General features: G+C 56.9%; 1 protein-coding gene across 9 annotated transcripts in view; it reads right to left on the bottom strand.

The window, feature by feature from the left end:
- The window catches only part of PHLDB1 (pleckstrin homology like domain family B member 1), a 44,221-nt gene that overhangs the window by 22,958 nt on the left and 3,056 nt on the right, over positions 1-18,207 (bottom strand). For 8 of the 9 annotated variants that reach the window (XM_032472497.1, XM_032472505.1, XM_032472503.1 and 5 more), the window contains 7 exons: positions 15,590-15,670; positions 14,804-14,927; positions 13,719-13,889; positions 6,278-6,403; positions 3,234-4,585; positions 571-852; positions 13-153 (listed from right to left, as the gene is read on the bottom strand). In XM_032472497.1, coding sequence (XP_032328388.1) covers positions 13-153; positions 571-852; positions 3,234-4,585; positions 6,278-6,403; positions 13,719-13,889; positions 14,804-14,927; positions 15,590-15,670 — 2,277 coding nt within the window. The remainder of the gene's footprint in view (positions 1-12; positions 154-570; positions 853-3,233; positions 4,586-6,277; positions 6,404-13,718; positions 13,890-14,803; positions 14,928-15,589; positions 15,671-18,207) is intronic. The other variant, XM_032472502.1, reaches the window with a different exon arrangement.

Consider the following 18,207-nt stretch of genomic DNA (forward strand, 5'->3'; position numbering starts at 1 on the left):
CCCCGGGCTCACCTCTCGGGCTGACTCCTGCAGCTGCTGCTCCAGCTCCTTCACACGGACTTTGAGCTGCTCCACTCGCCCCAGCACCTGAGCCCGCTCCTCTTCCAGGGCCAGCACCTCTCCCTGGAGCTTGGCGCTGGGTGCATCTTCGTGCTGGTGGGGAGGGAAGCCATTACTGGGGAAGCCTAGAGCTTTCCAGGATGAGACTAAAAAAACGGATCCCCATTTCTCAGGGTGCTCAGAAGGAGTAGCTGGACTGAGAGAGGAGGCAAATTCCCCTCCCTGCAAGGGGAGCAATACAGGCACAGCCCAAAGGAATAAAGACTTACCACTGAGTGCCAGGCCTGGGTGGGGCCCCAAGGAAAGGCAGGTCATAAAGCACGTTTATAGCTCAGGAAACTCACCAGCACCTCCCCCTCTTCCTTGCTCCTCATTTCTACACCTCTCACCCCTGATGTCGTCCCCAACCTCAGTCACTTCCCCCTCACTGGGCCCTGGCACCCACCATGCACATGCCCTCCGTGGCCTCCAGCCGGCGCCCACCCAGCAGCCTGCCAGGCCCCGCCCCACCTCCTGCTGGGTGCTCTCGGTGCTACTGCACTCCTCCTTGAGATTCTCCTCATCCGAGCGCTCCACACTCTCCCACAGGCGTTGGGTGGCCCCTCCAGGCTCCTCAGTGCTCCGCCCAGAGGTCCCAGTGGCCCCTGCAAGGCCTCGTGAGGGCCTCCGGCCTGCCAGCGCCAAGGCCGCTGCAGCCTCCCCAATGCTGGGCAGCTCCCCGGCCTCAGGTCCCCCGTCAGCCCGGCTGTACTCGGCACACAGGTTCAGGATAGTCTCCAGGCGCTGGCGTTCCTGGGGAGGGTGGACAGAGCAGGGCATGGAGGGGAGAAGGCTGGGTCCCCCTGGGGTTAGAGCCAGGCACGGTGTCCTGGCAGGAGAGAGGACTAGGACACTAGGGGCTGGGGGCTCAGAATCAAGTCAGGAGAGCCCCAACCCCAAAGTCTGGGGAGGCACAGGGAAGGAGGGTGGGTGCCCCAGAAGTGGGCAGGAGGAACCAGGCTGTCCTGCCACTTGCCCATGTGGCCAGCCCCTCCCGCCTTCCTGTTTCCTCTCCTCACTCTGTCCCAGGGTGGGCTTCCTCATGGACACACAGGGACACACCCAGACGCACGCAGGAACACACAGTGGCAAAGCAGACTAAAGACCGCCAATCAGACACACAGACACGCAAGTGCTCATGCTGACACGGACAGCCGGAGAGCCACAGACACGAGGGCACACAGAGACAACCCCACATACCAGCACTGACACCCAAGGACACAGCATGTGCCCCAGGCCTGCGGTAACAGGCAGGCACACACAAACACACCAGTCCTGACTTGCACAAATGCACACTCACACCCATAAACACAGTCCAGCATGCAGACAGGTGAGCACCAACACAGACGGGGTGGGAAAACAGCCCTGAGCCTACAGGATCCTGACACAGGTTCACACGATATGCACAACAGCTATACACCCTGCCTGGGAGAGTGGGGCCATGGTCCTCCTCATCCCCATCTCAACCCCCCCCAAAAAAACCCTGCACTCACAGGCAGCCCTCAGAGCCTTCCCAGGATGAGGGGGCAGCCAGCACTTACATGCCCAGGCCTAGGCACCCACAGATACCTCTCAGGGGCCTAGGAGCTGAAGGAGTACATTCACACTCCTGGTCTGTGTCCCCTTCTCCCACTCATAACACCCCAGACTGAAGCCTCCCAAGGCTCCCATGGCCCTCCTGGGTCCCTCAACCTCCAGTGTCTCTCACCACGTAGTCTGGCCAGGACCCCCCAGACGCTTACCCAGCTTCCCTCCTGCTGCTTGCCCAGTTCCATGGCAGAAATAACCAGGAACAGTCTCCACACCTAGGAGGCTGGGCCAGTGCTCCCGCCCCTGCCCCAGGACCCAGATAAGAGCCTGGTTGAGGTAGGAGGGGCGGGGCAGGCAGCCTCCAGGATTTAAAGTGGCAGATGGGGCAGGTCAGGGCTGGTGCTGAGGTGTGTGGGGCGTTGAGGGGAAAGTTGGATGGAGGAGTTGAGGGAGGCTGGGCCCTCTGCCTGTGCCAGGTTCACTGTCCCCTCTCCTGGATGAGACTCCCGGTAGGTCAAGCATTCTTGTCTCAGCCAAGGCGAAAACAGTGAAGAGAAGATACAGCAATGGAAAAGGCTGGGGGCCCTGCCTCATCCTTCACCCACCCAACACACACTGTCCCACACCCTCACCTCACCTAGTGATGTCCCAGCCTCTTCCGAAAGGGTCTCCAGACAAACCTCCTCAGTTCTGATTTTCCTCCTCAAACCAATCCCAGTGTCCCTGGGCCCCCAAGTACCCTGTTCTGCTCACAAGGAAGAGGGAAGATTCCATTTGCCTGCACATGTGCTCGAGTGTACACACACCAGCCAGAGCCCCTTGCGCTCCCTGTGCTATCTGGGGAATCCCAGCACCCACCCAGCTCAGATGCCATCTCCAGGACAGCTGCCCAGAGCCACACCCAGCCCCCAAATGCACCCACAAATGCACGTGCACGCGCGCACACACACACACAATCACACACACAATTACAATCACACAGATGCCTGGATCAGCCAGGGGCTGCCTGTCCTGTTCTCTCTCCCCTTCCACCCCCATTCCCAGACAATCCTGCATGGGCCAGGGTGTGCAGCTCCCACCCATTTATAGGGGCCAAAGAGAAGCAAGAATGAAAGACCAGAGGCTTTTCTAGAGAACAAGCCTTGGAAAGACAAGGGACTTGGGTTCCAATTCCAGCCCTGCCAGAACTTGCTGTGTTACCTAGGACAAACCCATTCCCCTCTCTGGGCTTCAGCCTTCTCATTATGAAGACCTGCTTCTCAAACTGAGAAGTACAGGGTCTCAACGTGAATGTTGTATGTCTTCCTAGAACTTCACTGTATCCAGATAAATAAAGTGAAACTTAATTTACACATTAAAACAAACGTGTTATAGAATTAATGCAAAATTAGCATGAATTTAAAATAAGGCCTTATAGACTCCAAATAAAGTTCTTCAGGGCACTAGATCCTTGAGATACTGGTCACCACAGTGTATCCTGGAGGGGGAGATGCTTGGGAAGCCCAAGCCCTGTCCACGGCCCCTCCCACTCTGCCAGCTGGCCCGCCCACACCCTGGCAGAGTCCCTGCCATGGATATCGGCAGCCTCCCTGGCATCCGCTCACCAGCCTCTCCATCTCCTGCTCCCGAAGCCGCTCTTGGCGCTGCCGCCGGTGGTACTCCAGGAGGTCATCCTCATTATCACTGATCTCTGTGATGCTATTTTTTCGCTCCCGAGTGACAGGTACCCGCAAGTCCCCGCTGGAGAGCTTCCTCTGGGCACGGGGGCTCTGACGGGGCGAAGCCCCAGTCAAAGAGCCCAGACTATAAGCCGGGCTCAGCCTGCCACTGAAGCTGCCCTTGCGGGGTGCCAGGGACTCCCCAAGTGTGGGTGAGGGGCTCCGTGTCCGGCGGCCTCGCGCCCCCAGAGTCAAGGAGAAGTCTTCTGGGGAAGCCCCGTGAGCTGCCCAGCGCCGGGGCCTGGGACTCTCTGCCACTTCCCTGGTTAGCTTGGGATCTGGGGTGGTCCGAGCAGGCATGGGGGAGAGAGCCCTTCGGGACAGAGATGGGCTCAAGGGAGGCAGTTCTCTCATACTGTCCAGGCCCCGCCGGCCCAGGCGGGGACTCTCGGGAGGCTGCAGGGTGCGGGTGGCCGACCCATCTGAAAACGTTCGACCCACCAGCTGCCGCGAGGGGCTGGTCGTCAACACGCGTTCAGTGCCGGGCAGCTCTCGGAAAGGGCTAGGAGGGCGGTCATGGAGCGTGCCCATCTTGTTTCGGGGAGCAGGGATTGGAGGCTGGAACTTGGGGCTGCCAGGAATGCTGCTGGTGGGCTGGCTGCGGGCACTGGAAGCCGGGTAATCACTCAGGCTGATCGCCACCACAGGCAGCTGCCCACCCGGCCGGGGGCTCTCGGTGGCTCTGCGGGCCTCCGCCAAGACAGTGGCGGCTGGGCTGTCTGTCAGCAGACCTCGGAGGCCAGGGCTAGGGGGCCTCTCGTGACCCCCCTTCCTGCCCAGCCGCGGGCTCTCAGAGGAGCGAGCACCGCTTGGTCGTGACTGTGGGGGCTGCAGGGCCAAATGGTAGCTAGAGGAGCGAGCTGGCACCAGTGGGGGCATGGAAGGTGCTGGCTCCTGCCCACTGGGTGAGTGGCTGGCACAGCTCCCACTGCTGGCTGGTGAGGAGAGTGGAGAGAAGGCTGGAGAGGTGTTCTCATAGCTGGAGCCCACGGACATGGCCCCAGGGCTGGTTGGGGGGGACAGCAGGTAGCGCCCACCATTGGCTATCGGAGAGAGCGGGGAAGTTGCGGCAGGCTTCTTGCCTGCAGCTCCAGGCTCCTCTAGCACCAGCGAATCCATGATTTCCTGCAGGTCTTTCTCAATAGAGCTCACCAGGGAACTGTGGCTGGCACAGGCTGAGGGTCCCCGGGTGGCAGGCTGTGGGGTGTGATTCCCATTCACCAGGCTTTCTGATTCTGCTGAAGGAAAATACAAAGATGCCTCAGGCCCCAGTCTGCACCTCCTAGGCCCTAGAGAGCTGCCTTTGCATGACAGCGAGCACTCCCCACCTCCCGCTAGCAGAGTGGGGCTGCAGAGGCTCCAGAGAAGCAGCCAGGAGATCTGGGTTCCAGTGCCAGCTCTGCCACTGACCCGCTGAGTAGCCTTCCCCAAGTCACTTGCCTGTCGTTTCTCCTTCTGTAAAGGAAGAGGATGGGCAGGGCTCTTCTGGCTCTAACATTTTATGCTTTAGGACAGAGCTGGCAACAGTGCCAGGCACTTCTAGGCCTAACTGTTGTCTACTCACTCCAAGACTAGGTTCCTCCCTGCCTTGGTTTCCCCAGACTCCTCGACCTCTCCTTCAGGAAGGGCAAGTGGACATTCTACAAAGGGAACGTGGCATGCTGGGGAGCAGGCCAGTTCCAGGAGGGTCCCAGTCTAATAGGACATTAGGGCTTTCCAACACAGTGGCCAAGATCCAGGGAAAAAACACAAAGCCCCCAGGGCTGGGCGAGTGGTATCACTTTATCCAATTAGAGGCAAAGGAGGGGCCCGGCCCTAGAGGCCAGTTCCTGGAAACCAGGCTGGCCAGCAACTAGGTGCAGCCCAGCGCTTCCAATTAGCCCACTAAGCCACGCCTGCAAGAGCCTGCCCTTGCCCTGCCCCAGCCCTAGACAACCAACCAGGAGTCCCTGGAACCGAACAGCTGAGGGAGTGGCATGACAAGGCTAGGGTGAGGTGAGTAAAGCTAACCAGGGAATGGACCTGGAACCCAGGCTTGTGAGCCCCCAAGGGACTAGAAAGCCGGGAGGTGAGGGGGGGGAGTGGAGGAGAAAGGGAAGCCTTTGCAAGACTGAGTCTGAGTCCAAAATTATGGGGACTGTGTGAGGTTGCTGTGGATACTGGTGATCCCAGTGACCACCCATCTTTCCTCAGATCCCCAGACTATCATTTAAGCCACTGATGCCACCCAGCTAGGTGTACCGGAAATACACGTCCACCCGCCCCAATGCCATGCTGACACCTGTCATCCTGCAGCCATCTGAATGCAAAGTCTGGAGTGGAAGGCCAAGGGGCAGCCTCCTGGTCTGCACCCCACCCCCTAGGCAGCTGGGCTGAGGGGGACTGTGCTGGTTCCCTGGGACAATTACCAACTCTCCTCTGGGGATCAATAATTCACACACAGACTGCAGCTGCTCCACTGAGTCATCAGCTGGCATGGCCTGGCCTGGGGGTGGGGCAGGGCCCAAGGACAGGATCACCAGCAGGTGGGACCCCCCCACCCCCCACCAGAGCTTTCAGGAGCTCAATCTGATGCTTCCTTCTGCACCTTCAGGCCACTCTCAAGGGTGAAGCCCCATGGTGTTGCAAGAAGAGGGTCAGGGTCCCAGACACCAAGGTGGCACCCTCCAGGGCAGTGGGATACAGGCTGGCAGAGCTCTCCATCCCTCGGGCACATGATTCCTCAATTCCAGCCAAGCAGCACTTCTTGGATCTCTCCCAGTGGCCAGACTGCCTGGCACTTTCCACAAGTGGCCCATGGCAGGCGGCAGCAGGCCAGGATCATGGGTATTGTCCTGCCCTGACACTACAAGTGTGGCTGGAGTGGGCAAGGAGGAGGACTGGCCATGGGGTGCCACCAAACCAGCCACCTGCCCCAACTGAGTACCTACCTGAGCCAGGGCTGTAGGGGGGGCCAGGGGCCCTGCCCCCTGCAGGAATCATGCTTTTCATCCACTTGGCTTCAGCAGGGTGGTTAAAGCGGAGGAAGGTGGACTGACCCAGGCACAACATGCAGCCTGCAGGGAAAACAAACACTTGGAAGGGCAGGCAGGGCCGAGGCAGCCCTCACCCCACAGCAGCAGCAGGCTCACCCCAGGCTCCAAAGAGCCACCCCCACCTGCACTCACAGTGTCCGCGTGGCCCATGCCTGACCCCACCTGTGCTCAACACGCCCCGGCCCAGCTCCACAGCACAGGACAGAGCAGAAAGAGCGCTGGTTTGTGAGTCCTAGTCCTAACTTTTCTTCCTACAACCTGTGAGACCTTCAGGTAAAGTCACTTCACCTCCCTGAGTCTAGTTCTATCATCACAAAGATCAGGACAATACCACCGACTTTGCAGAGTTAATAAGACAGTGTATGTCAAAGGGCCCTGTAAACGGAGCATGTGCCCCCACCACCGCCCCAAACTGCACACATGATCCATCTATCTGCCACCTGGGTGGAAGGGTCAGTTTGAGAGGCAGTAACTTCCAGGATCACAAAAAAGCTCTGAGATAGGGGACAGGGAAAAACCACAGATCAGTTAGATGCCCCCTCAGGGACCGGAATTTAGTTCCTTAAGAGAGTTGCCACCCTTTCTGACAGTAGGGAGAAACTACTGCCATCTTTCTCTCCGTCAAAGCACTCTCTGGCCTGACATCTTCCTGCTCCATGGTCTCCCCTGGAATGTAGCCAAGCCAAGCCAATGGGCCCAGCCTCAGCCAAGCACATTCCCAGGCAGGAGACACAAGCCCAGTCCTGCCCAGGAAGAGTGTAAGTGCGTGAAGCAGGGAGGAGATGTGGGAGCCAGAAAATGTAGCCAGGGGCACCAGGAGTGTGCAGAGCAGCAGGTGTGCCCACGGTGCCTAAGCCTGGCTGGCAGAACTCCTCTTCCTGGCCACACCAGGTGCTAGAGGCTTCTGCACAAGATGCTATGTTGGGAGAAGCCAGAGCCCTGGTGCTCTCTACCACCCACCCTTCCAATTTGCCCACACCCTTGGCCCCTGGCCCCAGGCTCCTATCTACCCAATCTGGTGCCACTTGGCGCCCCAAGCTTCATGCCAGTCTGACTTAAGACTGGCAGGGAAGTCTACATTCCTGGACGTTGAGACAGTTCAGCTCAGGCAGGCCACAGGGGCATGGGGCATCCCAGGCCACGTGGGTTCCTTGGCAGGCCCCCCACTGAGCTCAGGAGCCTGTTGGGGGACCCTGAGCATTACCATGGTTGGGGAGCTAGTGGGCTGAGAAGCCCACAGCAGATAACACAGCAGACAAAACCACCCACTTCTTTGGCACACCCACAGGTCATCCCAGGCAGACGGGCACCAATAATTCTAGAGGCTGATGGGTGGTTAGGAGAGGAGGGAGCTTTCCCTGCCAAGCCACCAATCAGAGGAGCTGATCCCAGAGTAATCATAACCGGAATAAATAATAGCCAGCCACACCGTCCACCTAATTACAACCACAGCTGTTTCAGAAAGCACCCTGCCATTCCCCTCCCCCTCCGTTCAACCATTTAACAAGCTAATTAATGATGAGTTCGCAGGGTCTAGACAGACCCACTCAACCCTAGATTGACGGGCGGTGGTGGGGAGGGAGAGCAGATCAGGAGCCTGACTACATAATCCAGACTGGGAAAGAAGTGGGAAGTCTGGGTAGATTCCAGCCCATCAGTGCCAGGCCCACCCAGGGAGGCTGTGGGCTCCTAGGGACCCTCAGCCCTGGCTCCTATAGTTGCGAGTTCTCTGCCCCTCACCCTCCTCTACACAAGGGGTGTGGCTATGCCGCCTCTGGGCTATAAATAGGTGATGCCAGGCAGCAGAGCTGGATCTGTATTAATAGAGCAGGCAGGAGGGCAGCAGGACTGATTGCAGCCCAGCTCCTGCCCAAATTAACTTTCTATTTGCACTCAGGGGCCCCAGGCATTGCCCCAACTCTGGTCCCATGCCCCCAGGGGCCTCGCCAGCCTATTTCTGGAAAGAAACCTCCTCTTTGCCCACCTCTGCCCCACACCTCCAAAGGTCAGCCCACTCAGGAAACCCAACAACCCCTTCTCACACAGGCAAAGCTGTGTTCGTGCTCCCCTGCTCCCCAAAGGGGCTCAGGGCCCACCTGTGTACAGGTGGGTGGAGGAGCTGCACATCTGGAGGTGAAAAAACGGAGCAAAGAAGCGGGTGATCCTATCTTTGAGAGACGAAGAGGGGAAACATTGCACATAGACACACTCTTAACCTGGCTCACACACATACATGCTCATCAAACACACAGACACAGATAAAGGCATAGAGGCTCCCACACTCAGAGTGACAGTCACTGCCCTGCTGGCCACACAAACAGAATGAACTGGCTATAAAGAAGGCTGGGGTGAGGGGAAAACGGGAAGAAGGGCCTTGGCCGCTTCCATCAGAGACCCCTCTTAGCCGTAACACAGGCTCCCTCATCGTAACCAGGACCCCTGCACCCCATCCAGGGGCACGTCCATGGAGGGGACGGCCCAGTGCTGAGGAAGATGAAGTCTGCTCCGCCGAGGAGTGGCCCCGAACCCAGACGCCCCACTCAGATATGTTCCAGGGCTCACACACGATCCAGTCTCACCACCTCAAGCTCCCAAAGTGGGGCCGAGGACCCGATCTCCCTCCTCGCGCGCCTCCCCAGCCCTCCTCCACGCCCCTCCCAGCTCGTGCTGCTCCTCGCCCGGCGGCCGGGGCTGCGGCCGCCACGGCGCTGAGGGCTCACCGCCGAATCCGGACCTCCGGACCGCTCGTCCGCGCTCTCTCAGGCCCTCCGGGTCCCCGGCCCGCCCCGGGGCCTTTGAGGGGGCGGGCCGACCTCCCGCGCTGCCGGCTCCGGGCTCGGAGCAGCGAACAGCCGGGCAGCGAGCAGCCACCAATGCCCGGGGAGGGGCGGGCCGGCCACCGGCGGCGGGGGAAGGGAGCCAGGGAGGGAGGGACAAAGGAGAGGAGGAGGGGAAGAGGAAGTGATGGAGGAGAAGAGAGGGGAGCTGGATGGAGAGGGCGGGGCGGCGCGGGAGGATGCGGGGAGGGAGCCAGCTCGGGATTCCGGAGCCCGGGGCAGGGTAGAAGTGGGGCAGGGAGGAAAGGTTCCAGGGAGATGACGAGAAGAGGGAAAGGTGAGAGGTAGACACCGAGGCCGGAGGCCGAGGCAAGAGGCAGAAGTGAGGGGAAGCGGGGGTCTCACTGAGAGCCCTCTGTGGTAAGAAGTCACCAGAAGTCTAGGATGGGGCCAGCCCAGCCCCTGACTGGCTGGTCGTTTGGGGCCAGTCACACCCTCTGGCCTTGGATTCCTCATCAACAGAGTGAGGCTGATGTCAATGACAGCGGAGGTTAAGCTCTGACAAGCCATGGCTCCAAATGTTAGAGAAGAGAGTGGAACTCCCCGGAATCCAGCTGGGTCACTAGGTCCAGCTCTGGCCCTCAGGCTGCGACCTTGACAAGTGGGAGTTCAAACCAAGGCAGGGCTCTGCGAATGTGAGCACCCTGAGCCCACCCCTGTCTCCACCCTAAACACCTCTTCCTCTCCCGCCCCCCACCCCTACACTCCCAGCAGCTCACCTCACCCCATCACCCACACTGGACCAAGACACTGCCTCTCCCAAGCCAGCCCACTTCCCTGGGGCTCCAGAAGCCAACACTACCTCCTGCCAACCACAACCACCAGCTGTGCTAGCCCCAGCAAAGAGCTCTCCAGCCCAAGGAGGTACACTCCCCATCTGGGAGACACAGGGCCACCCAGCTCTGGAACCCCCAGGGCTTGGGGTGGAGTGGGGCGCGGTGGTGGGGGGAGTGGGGCTCTGGGCCAGGCAAGTACCCACCACCCAGTCGGGGCCCCAGAAAGTTCTCCTCATTCCAGGGACTGGGCCTCCAGACACCAGAACCTTAAGGGATACCCTATGCTCCCTCAGCCATACTCCGTATGCTCAGAGTTCACACAGCCCCACACACTTTCTCTCAGATACACACCAACACCTGCTCAGTCACACAGACACCCCTTGGCCGTGCATACTCTGAGTCATATCGACACCCCAGTTACACACTCCCTGTCTCTCATACACATTTATTCTCAAACACACAACCCCACAGGCACCAGCCCCCTTCTTGGTTACACACTCACTCAGGCACAGACAGCCTTTCATTCAGTCCCTGGAGAGACTCTGAAATCAGAAGTTAACCTCCTTAGAGAAAGAGTCAAACGATTTTTCCACCCTCACTGAACACCTACCCATACTGCCATACTACACACACGCTCACATGCTCATGTGTGCACACACATATTATTCCCCTTCTGAAGGAAAAAGGAAAACCATATAGGGTCAAATGCAAAATAGGGGGGAGGTTTAAAAAAAAATCTCCTCAGGAAATGTGATTCATCGGTCTGGAAACTGGAAACTGTGACGGCCAGCTGGACAGACCCAGACAGACACAGAAGATGCCCGCCAGGGAGAAACAGGGCAGGAGGCAGGCACAAAGAAGTGGGAGCTAGAAGCCTTTGCTTTTTCTCTACTTCCTTTGAACTTTATTACTCAAGATGTTTATCAGTCTTAGAGGGGAGTTAGACGCTTCATTCCCATTTTACAGAAAGAATAACTGACAGCTGGGTGGAAGAGGAAGAGGCTCAGTGTCCTGGATCCCAGAGAAAGGCAGCTGGATAACCCAGGAATCCTGGCCCCCCAACCCATTCCAGGGAGCCTCCCGCTGGCCCTCATGTAAGCCCCTACCCACCAACGGGGGGCTTGGGGAGTGAAGGAGACCCAGGACAAAGGCTGGCAGTGAATGCTGGGAGAGGATGGGGACCTTCTGTCTAGACAGCCTGGGCCCTGAGCAGCATGGTTTTCTGGGTCCTCCCCTACTCAGTTCCCTCCCGGATCTTTCATGTGATCTGGCGCTGTGGTCCCAGGGCGGGACAGCCTAGACCCAGGTTGAGATTCCTCCTCATTTCCTTGGTCCTATTCCCAGCTCCACCTCTTGCTCTGTAGGGACATGGCAGTGTGGGATGTGCCAAGATACCAGAGGTGGAGTGGAAGTAGTCTCTTCCTGGCTCCCTCCCTTCAAGCTCCTGTGTCCATGTCCACAGCTTTAGATAAATGTTGGCATCTATTTTCTGCCTGCTTCTCCCCACCCCGACCCAGGCGTATTCCTGCTGGAAGAGCCTGTCACTGCCACTCTGCTCGTTATGACGTGTGCCTCTCCAAGTTGCCTATGGTTGGGCACAGCGCCCAGAATGATGCATCCAAGGCCTGGCCAGCTGGAGAGGGCTCCTTGTTATTTCTAGGGTAGCCCTCTGTTTTTCCAAGAGGAGTGAGGAACGTCCCCTCTACAAGGCCAGAATGGGGGACCAAGACAGGGAAAATGGCCCTCTTGATATGTGCCCACAGATAGGCATGTGGCCAATGAGTTCTCACACACACAGGAGCTCACATATGGACACTTCAGTACCATCAGTCCTGAGTTCACCCCTGCCCCCATCCCACCACCCTGACTCACGAACACTCTGATCCATAAACACAAGGAAAGACACAAACACAGCGATACAGAAGCCCAGAGTCACAAACACATCCGGAGATACATAAACACACTCCAGTTACACAGACACACAGAGATAGCACATGCACCCCCGAGCCACCCAGTTTCCAGGGAAACGCACTCCCAAGAATGTCCGGAGTGGGGCCAGGCAGGGCCGGGCTTGGTGCCTTGCTCCAGAGAGGAGACAAGGAAACCCTCAGCTCCTGGAGCCCAGGGGAGGGGGAGTGCTGGGGAGAAGAACACCCGTTCCTTTGTGCCTCTGCCTACCCCTCCCCAGGCTGCCAAGCTTCTGAGACAGGCAAGCCAAGACAAGAAGGCTATGGGGTAGGAGGGAGGCAAAGGGAAGGGGGTTTAGGGTCAGGAGCGAGTGGGAGGGTACATACTTGGCAGGGTGGGCTTTTGGCTGGGGAAGACTTGGGGGTCACTTGGGCCACAGGAAATGCCTAAGAATTCCATCTTGGCCCAGGCCCTCAAATGCTACACTGGGAAGACTCGGCAAGAGAGGTCTACCTGCAGAACATCAGCTCCTCCATCCGCCCTGTTCACGACACAGAGGAAGAACATTCTTCCCATGACAGTGAGAGGCTTGGGGATGGGGGAATAAGGGCTGGGCTCTTTCTCCCGCCATCTTTGAAATCTGCCCCGCCTCTTCTTGTTGCTTTACTGTCTCACCTCCACACACCCAAATCTTGGGGAAGATTCTTTCTTTGAGTTTGAAGACGACTGTCAGGGACCAGACGGCATCACAGCCAAAGCCTCAGTTTATAGGGGTTCCTCCTCTTACCTGGAGTCAGATAAGCCCTGGCAGAGACAAGGCCCAACCGCTGCTGCTGCTGCCGGGCGGACCTGCCTCCCTGAAGTCAGTTGACCCCCCCACACTCCCAAGGGCAGGAAGGTTGGGTCTCCTGGGCCAGCTCTGAAGGGAGAGACCCCAAGGTGTGTGAATAGAAGGAGAGAGGGAAACAGTGGAGTGATTTCCACTGCAAAGGCGCTTCCAGCCTGTAAGATGCAAGAGTCCCCAGAAAACAATGCCAGGATATTAGTCCTCCTACTCAGAACCAGGCTCAGCACAAAGCTCCTATCCTTACGTTACCCCACCTCTACCCCCCCCACCCAAATCTGCTTTCTCCATCGCCCTAATATGACGACTCGTTATATAAGTTGATGCCCAGGGCAAACACACCTGGTCTATCAGAGTGCTACCTGAGCCAACCCTTTACCTGCCTGGTCACCATAGTAACTAGAGGCCATTTTTAGAGCTCCCTCCCTTCCATAACAGAATGGCCAGTTGCTTTGGGAAATAGGATGGTAACCATATTCACAACCCAAAAGCTACTATCGACAATGTTTTAACAGGAGTGGCATGTCCTCAGATTTTGCCCCTGTCCCATCCCCATTGTCCTGACTGTCCCAACCTTAACAGCTTTTCCAAACAGCTCCCTCTTGGCATCATGTCCCCATGCTTTTGTTCCCTTCACTGCCGCAACAGCTGCTCTCCCCTAACAACCACTAGCAACCACGATCACTGCACGGCTCCCCATTCCCTCTGTGAGCAGGAAGCAGAACTCTTCTCTCCCCAGGGTGGGTGTGGGAGGCAGGGTGGGGGGTGACCAGAGAAAAGTAGGCTGAAGACAAGCCTGGATGCTGGAGGGGTTTCCCAATGCACCTGATCCAGATGCACCTGAGCACCCCACCCCTAACTTGGCTATTCAGGCAGTTACCATGGCAACCACCACAGCCGGCTTCCCCTGCACCTGTCACGCACAAGCTTTTAAATGGAGGCTCCCTGCGTTTGGGTGTATCAGACCTTACCCTGAGTGAGCCGAGTGGGCTGCCGGACGAGGAGCCCATCAATTGTGCAGGCATTGCCACAGGGGTAGAGGGTGAGGGTGCCCCGTAGGTTCTCGATGTAGCAGTGCTCTGGCGCCAGGCCTGGACCCTGCAGTGAGATGTCCCTAGCTGCAGAGCCAATCACCGTCCTCCCTGAAGACAGGAGGCAAACTGAGTCAGAGCATGGTCCAGGCTGAGGAGGCAGAGACGGGGTGAGGAGGGCCACAATGGAAATTAAGTGCCACCTCCCAGTCCAGGGAGAATCACTAGCCACACTTTTGGGACCCTTGAGCCCAGATGAGATAGTAAGTGGTAAAAGTTCTTCTCAGGTGGAGAAAACTCTGGCCCAGAGATGGGAAGGCCCAGAGGGCACTGAGGATCCACAGATGGAGTAGGACTTCTCTGAAGTCCATCCCTTAGTCCCCCCAACACCCCCAAGTCCTCTTTCTCCTTCACCATTCTCCCCCTCTTTTCTTCTAGCTTTCCCTCTCTCCCCCATCTCTCCCTTCCTGCTACCACCTGCAACCCTTGCCCTCCCTCATTCCCCCTCTTTTCCGTGCAGACACTCCCCCTGGCAGAGCCCCTGGGACTGGTATTTGGAGAATGTGGGGAATGTAGTATCACCCAGGCAACAAGTGCAGTGGAGGGAGAAGGGTAGAAGCTTCGAGGTGAAGGGGGCTGTGCCAGAGCCTGACCTGGGAGGTCCGCCCCACTCCCACCTCTCCATCTCCATGGGACCTTCTCCCAAGCCAGGTGTTGTCCTGGCATGGGGCCCCCTTTCTTCTTGACCACACTGGTTGCCAAGAGCCATGTGCTCTTCTCCTTATTTCTAAACTGAACTTTAATCCCAGTCATGGAGCCAGATCATCTACCCAAGAGCACAGGCAATCTGGAGAGACAGACAAGGGAAGCAAGCTGGTGGGGTGGGGTGGCACGGCCAGCCTCCCATTTGGGGGAGGCAAACACTGCCAGCAGAGGGCAGGAGGGCCCCAACACACACCTGGATTCCAGGGCAGGAATGTCTATGAGGATGGACTGGGGACAGGCAGGACACCCCCCAGACTCACCTTCCTCCAGGGGCAGAAGGGTGATGGCCGTGCTGAGCCGCCCGCTGCCCAGGCTCACCAGGTGGGGTTTGTCCGTTTGCACTTTCAGCCCTTTGCCTGTTTCAATCAGGTCCAAGGGTCCTTTCTGCAGGTAGAGCAGGTGGGGGATGCGCATCATTAGAGACTCCAGGCCAGCACCTTACCACCCTGGTCCCAGTCACACCAGCACTCTCTCCAGCACTTGTCCTCTTCAAAGAGCTCCGAGGGTGTCTAATGGCTTAGCGCAAAATCTCACACCGAGCATTATTCCACTAAATTGTAATTAGATCTGAATCTAGGCCACTAACTCGTCCCACCGGATTTATCTCCAGTCTTGGTTTAACTGCCCCTTTTGTCTACTAGGACAGAAACGAAACAAGGAGAAATTCAGGGAGTGGGGAGACTGGGTAAGAGGAGGGGTACTGCAGAGGGGACCCATCAAGCCTCGTCCCTGCAGACCTGTCCATGACAATCCACTTGGCCATTTCTTGTCCCTGTTAAACCAAATTACTAGAGAGGGCAGGACTGCAGGGAGAGATACAGCTCAGGGTCAATCTGTAAACCGCTTCCTGACTTTCAAAGGATATTTTCTGGGTGAACCAATTAACCTAATTCAGCTAAAGACTTAGCTGTTAATAGGCTTGGGACCTGGGGAAGAGCTGAGAGAGAGAGAGGTGCTGCTGCTCCCATCCTTGGGGTGGGACCACGGGGAGGCAGAGCCCCACCCTCACCAACAGCGCTCTTACCCCATGGCTCCACCCCACTCACCTGCACCACAGCTTGGGTCTTGCATCCAGGGCCCCCCTGGTTCCTGTTGAGGGTGTCCATGGTCCTGGGGCTCCGGAGCTCCTGCAGACACAGCAGAACACAGGTAAGGCAGGGAGGCCAGGCAGAGAAGGGAAAGGAGTGGGCTCTGTGGTTCTCAGGGCAGGGGCAGCCCAGTCACCATGGTTCCCAGCACAGCACATCCCGCTGAGGGAGACGTGGGGGCAGCTTGGGAACTTCCTGGGGGAGGGCAGTGCCTCGTCTTCAGCCTTGGCGTGGATACCACACCATGCTGGTCCTGGCCTTGCCACACAAAGGAAGCTCTATAGGACCCAACCTGTATTTCTGTGTTTTCTAGTCCCTGACACCCAGGACCCAGGCGTTGGCAGATGAGGACCCTCAGACATCTGGGGCCATAAGCAGGGTGGGTGAAATCTACCTTAGTGGGAGAAGCGAGTCCAAGGAAGCCCCTCCAGGGACACCAGCAGACAGAGGGCCCCAGGTGGGGGGGGCAGGAGCTCCCTCCCCAGCCTTTCCCTCTCCTCCTCTCCCTTTGTGTCATTTCCCAGGGGTCTCAGATGGGTGTTTTCTTCAAGGAGACAACCGGGAAAAACTATTCTTGCCATCTCTGTCTCAATTCCTGTACCCTCTTTTCCCCAGAAAGCAATCTTATCCCCACACAATCAGCAAAAAAAACCCTCAGGGGTGACTGACACTGGAAATATAGGACTCCTGGGGTTCTTAACCTGATTTGGTGCTGTAGGATGCTGAGTCCTTAGAACCGGAGGTAAAATAGATGCCAGAGTCAGAACTCGAACACTTTCTCACACATCCCTTTCTCCCCGGCTCACAGTTTTGGTACCTGAGAGCCAAGAGGAAGGACCTCTTTGTACTAATGTGGCCTACATGCCCATCCTTGGCCAACTTGCTAAGATGAGAAACTTCCCATTTGCTGCTGAAATGTTAACTGGGGAAACTGCAAAGAGTGTGACTGAAGGTAGGGAGGGAGACCCAGGAAGGCAGGGTTCCTCTCCATTTTCTCTTCCAGCCATCTACCAAGCAACTTGGAGAGGAAGGGGGTCAGGAGCCAGCATTCCAAGGAGCGTCTGACCCTGGCATTGAGGCCCAAGCGCCTTAGCCATAGAGTTACTAATTTTACCCTCCCAGCTCCCACCCTTCCGGACCTGGACTACATCATCTCCGTCACCATTTCCACCCAAGCTGGCGGAAGAGAGGCTGGAACAGGGCCTGGGGCCCACCCCAAGTCTGCCTGGGAAGAGGGAAGGCAGAGGCCGTTAACCTCCCCTCAGGCCTAAACTGGCCTGGTATGAGGTACATCCCCAGGAAATCTGGTCGGGGAAGAATTTCCAGGGTCAGGGACTTGTACTGCTTCTCTGACTCAGGGAAATCCCTCAGCCTCCTCTGAGGGAGGAGAGGCAAGAGAGAGTGGGTTGGGGATAGAGAGTTTATATAAAAGAGGGGTAAGAAAACAAAACAATAAATAATGGCAAAGGAAAGGTATCATCATTTAGTGGAAAGAGCTTTAGACTGGGATACAAGAGCCTTACATTATAATCCTGACTTTAGTATTTATTAGCTGAGAGATCTTGGACACATTATGTAACTTCTCGGAGAGTCAGATCATTCTCTATAAAACTGGAATAATGATTTAAAACAAAAAAGAAAAGTTGTCTGGATTACTGCTTGCCTGGGGCTGGGGTGGAATGGGGAGTGACCACAAATGGGCAGATTTCTTTTGGGAGTGATAGAAATGTTCTAAAATTTATTTTTGATGATGGTTGCACAGATCTGCAAATGGTAAATCACTGAATATACATTTAAAGTAAGTGAATTTTATGGTATGAATCATCTTACCTCAATAAAACTATTAGTCAAAAAAAAAAAAAAAAGACGAGGGGGAGGATATAGCTTAGAGATAGTGTGCTTGCTTAGCATGCATGAGGTCCTAGGTTCAATCCCCAGTACCTCCATTTTAAAAAATAAATAATCCTAACTACCTACTCTCCCCCCAAAAAAATCCTTAAAAAAAAGACGATTGTTTGGGAACTCAGGTATTATATCAAATGACACTCTGTGAAATTCAAAGCACATGCCAGTTATTAGTATGAAATTTGTGACCTTGAACAAGTCACTTCACCTTTCTAGGCTTCAGTTTATCTGTCCAACTTGTCACTATCACCCTGTGAGGCAGCAGGGGGCGTGCTCATTTATTAACACCAAGGATTTCAAGTGGAGATTAAGATTGTAGAGGAATAAAGTTGATGGGGAACAAAAGTGATTAGAGGAGAGGAGAGAAGGGAATAAGGAGGTGAGAGCAGAGGGAGCGATAAGAAGAGATGTAGGGAGAGACCGAGAAGATAAGAAAAGATGTAGAGATTGGGAGGCGCGAGGCTGTGGCCCCAGCTCCGAAACCTAATCCAGGTGAAGTGGAAAGATACACCAGACCCACACGTCCCAGCACTCTGCTGGTGCTCTGACCCGAGGGCTGCGCCGCGGCCCGGAGAGCAGCCACTGGGGCGCGCCCTGTCCTCCGACCCCACCCCCGGCCTGGGTGACCAGGCGGGCTGCGCCGGGGCGCCCCCCCACAGGCCGACCCGCTT

The sequence above is a fragment of the Camelus ferus genome, chromosome 33 (assembly GCF_009834535.1).
Source record: "Camelus ferus isolate YT-003-E chromosome 33, BCGSAC_Cfer_1.0, whole genome shotgun sequence".
NCBI classification, from domain to species: domain Eukaryota; kingdom Metazoa; phylum Chordata; class Mammalia; order Artiodactyla; family Camelidae; genus Camelus; species Camelus ferus.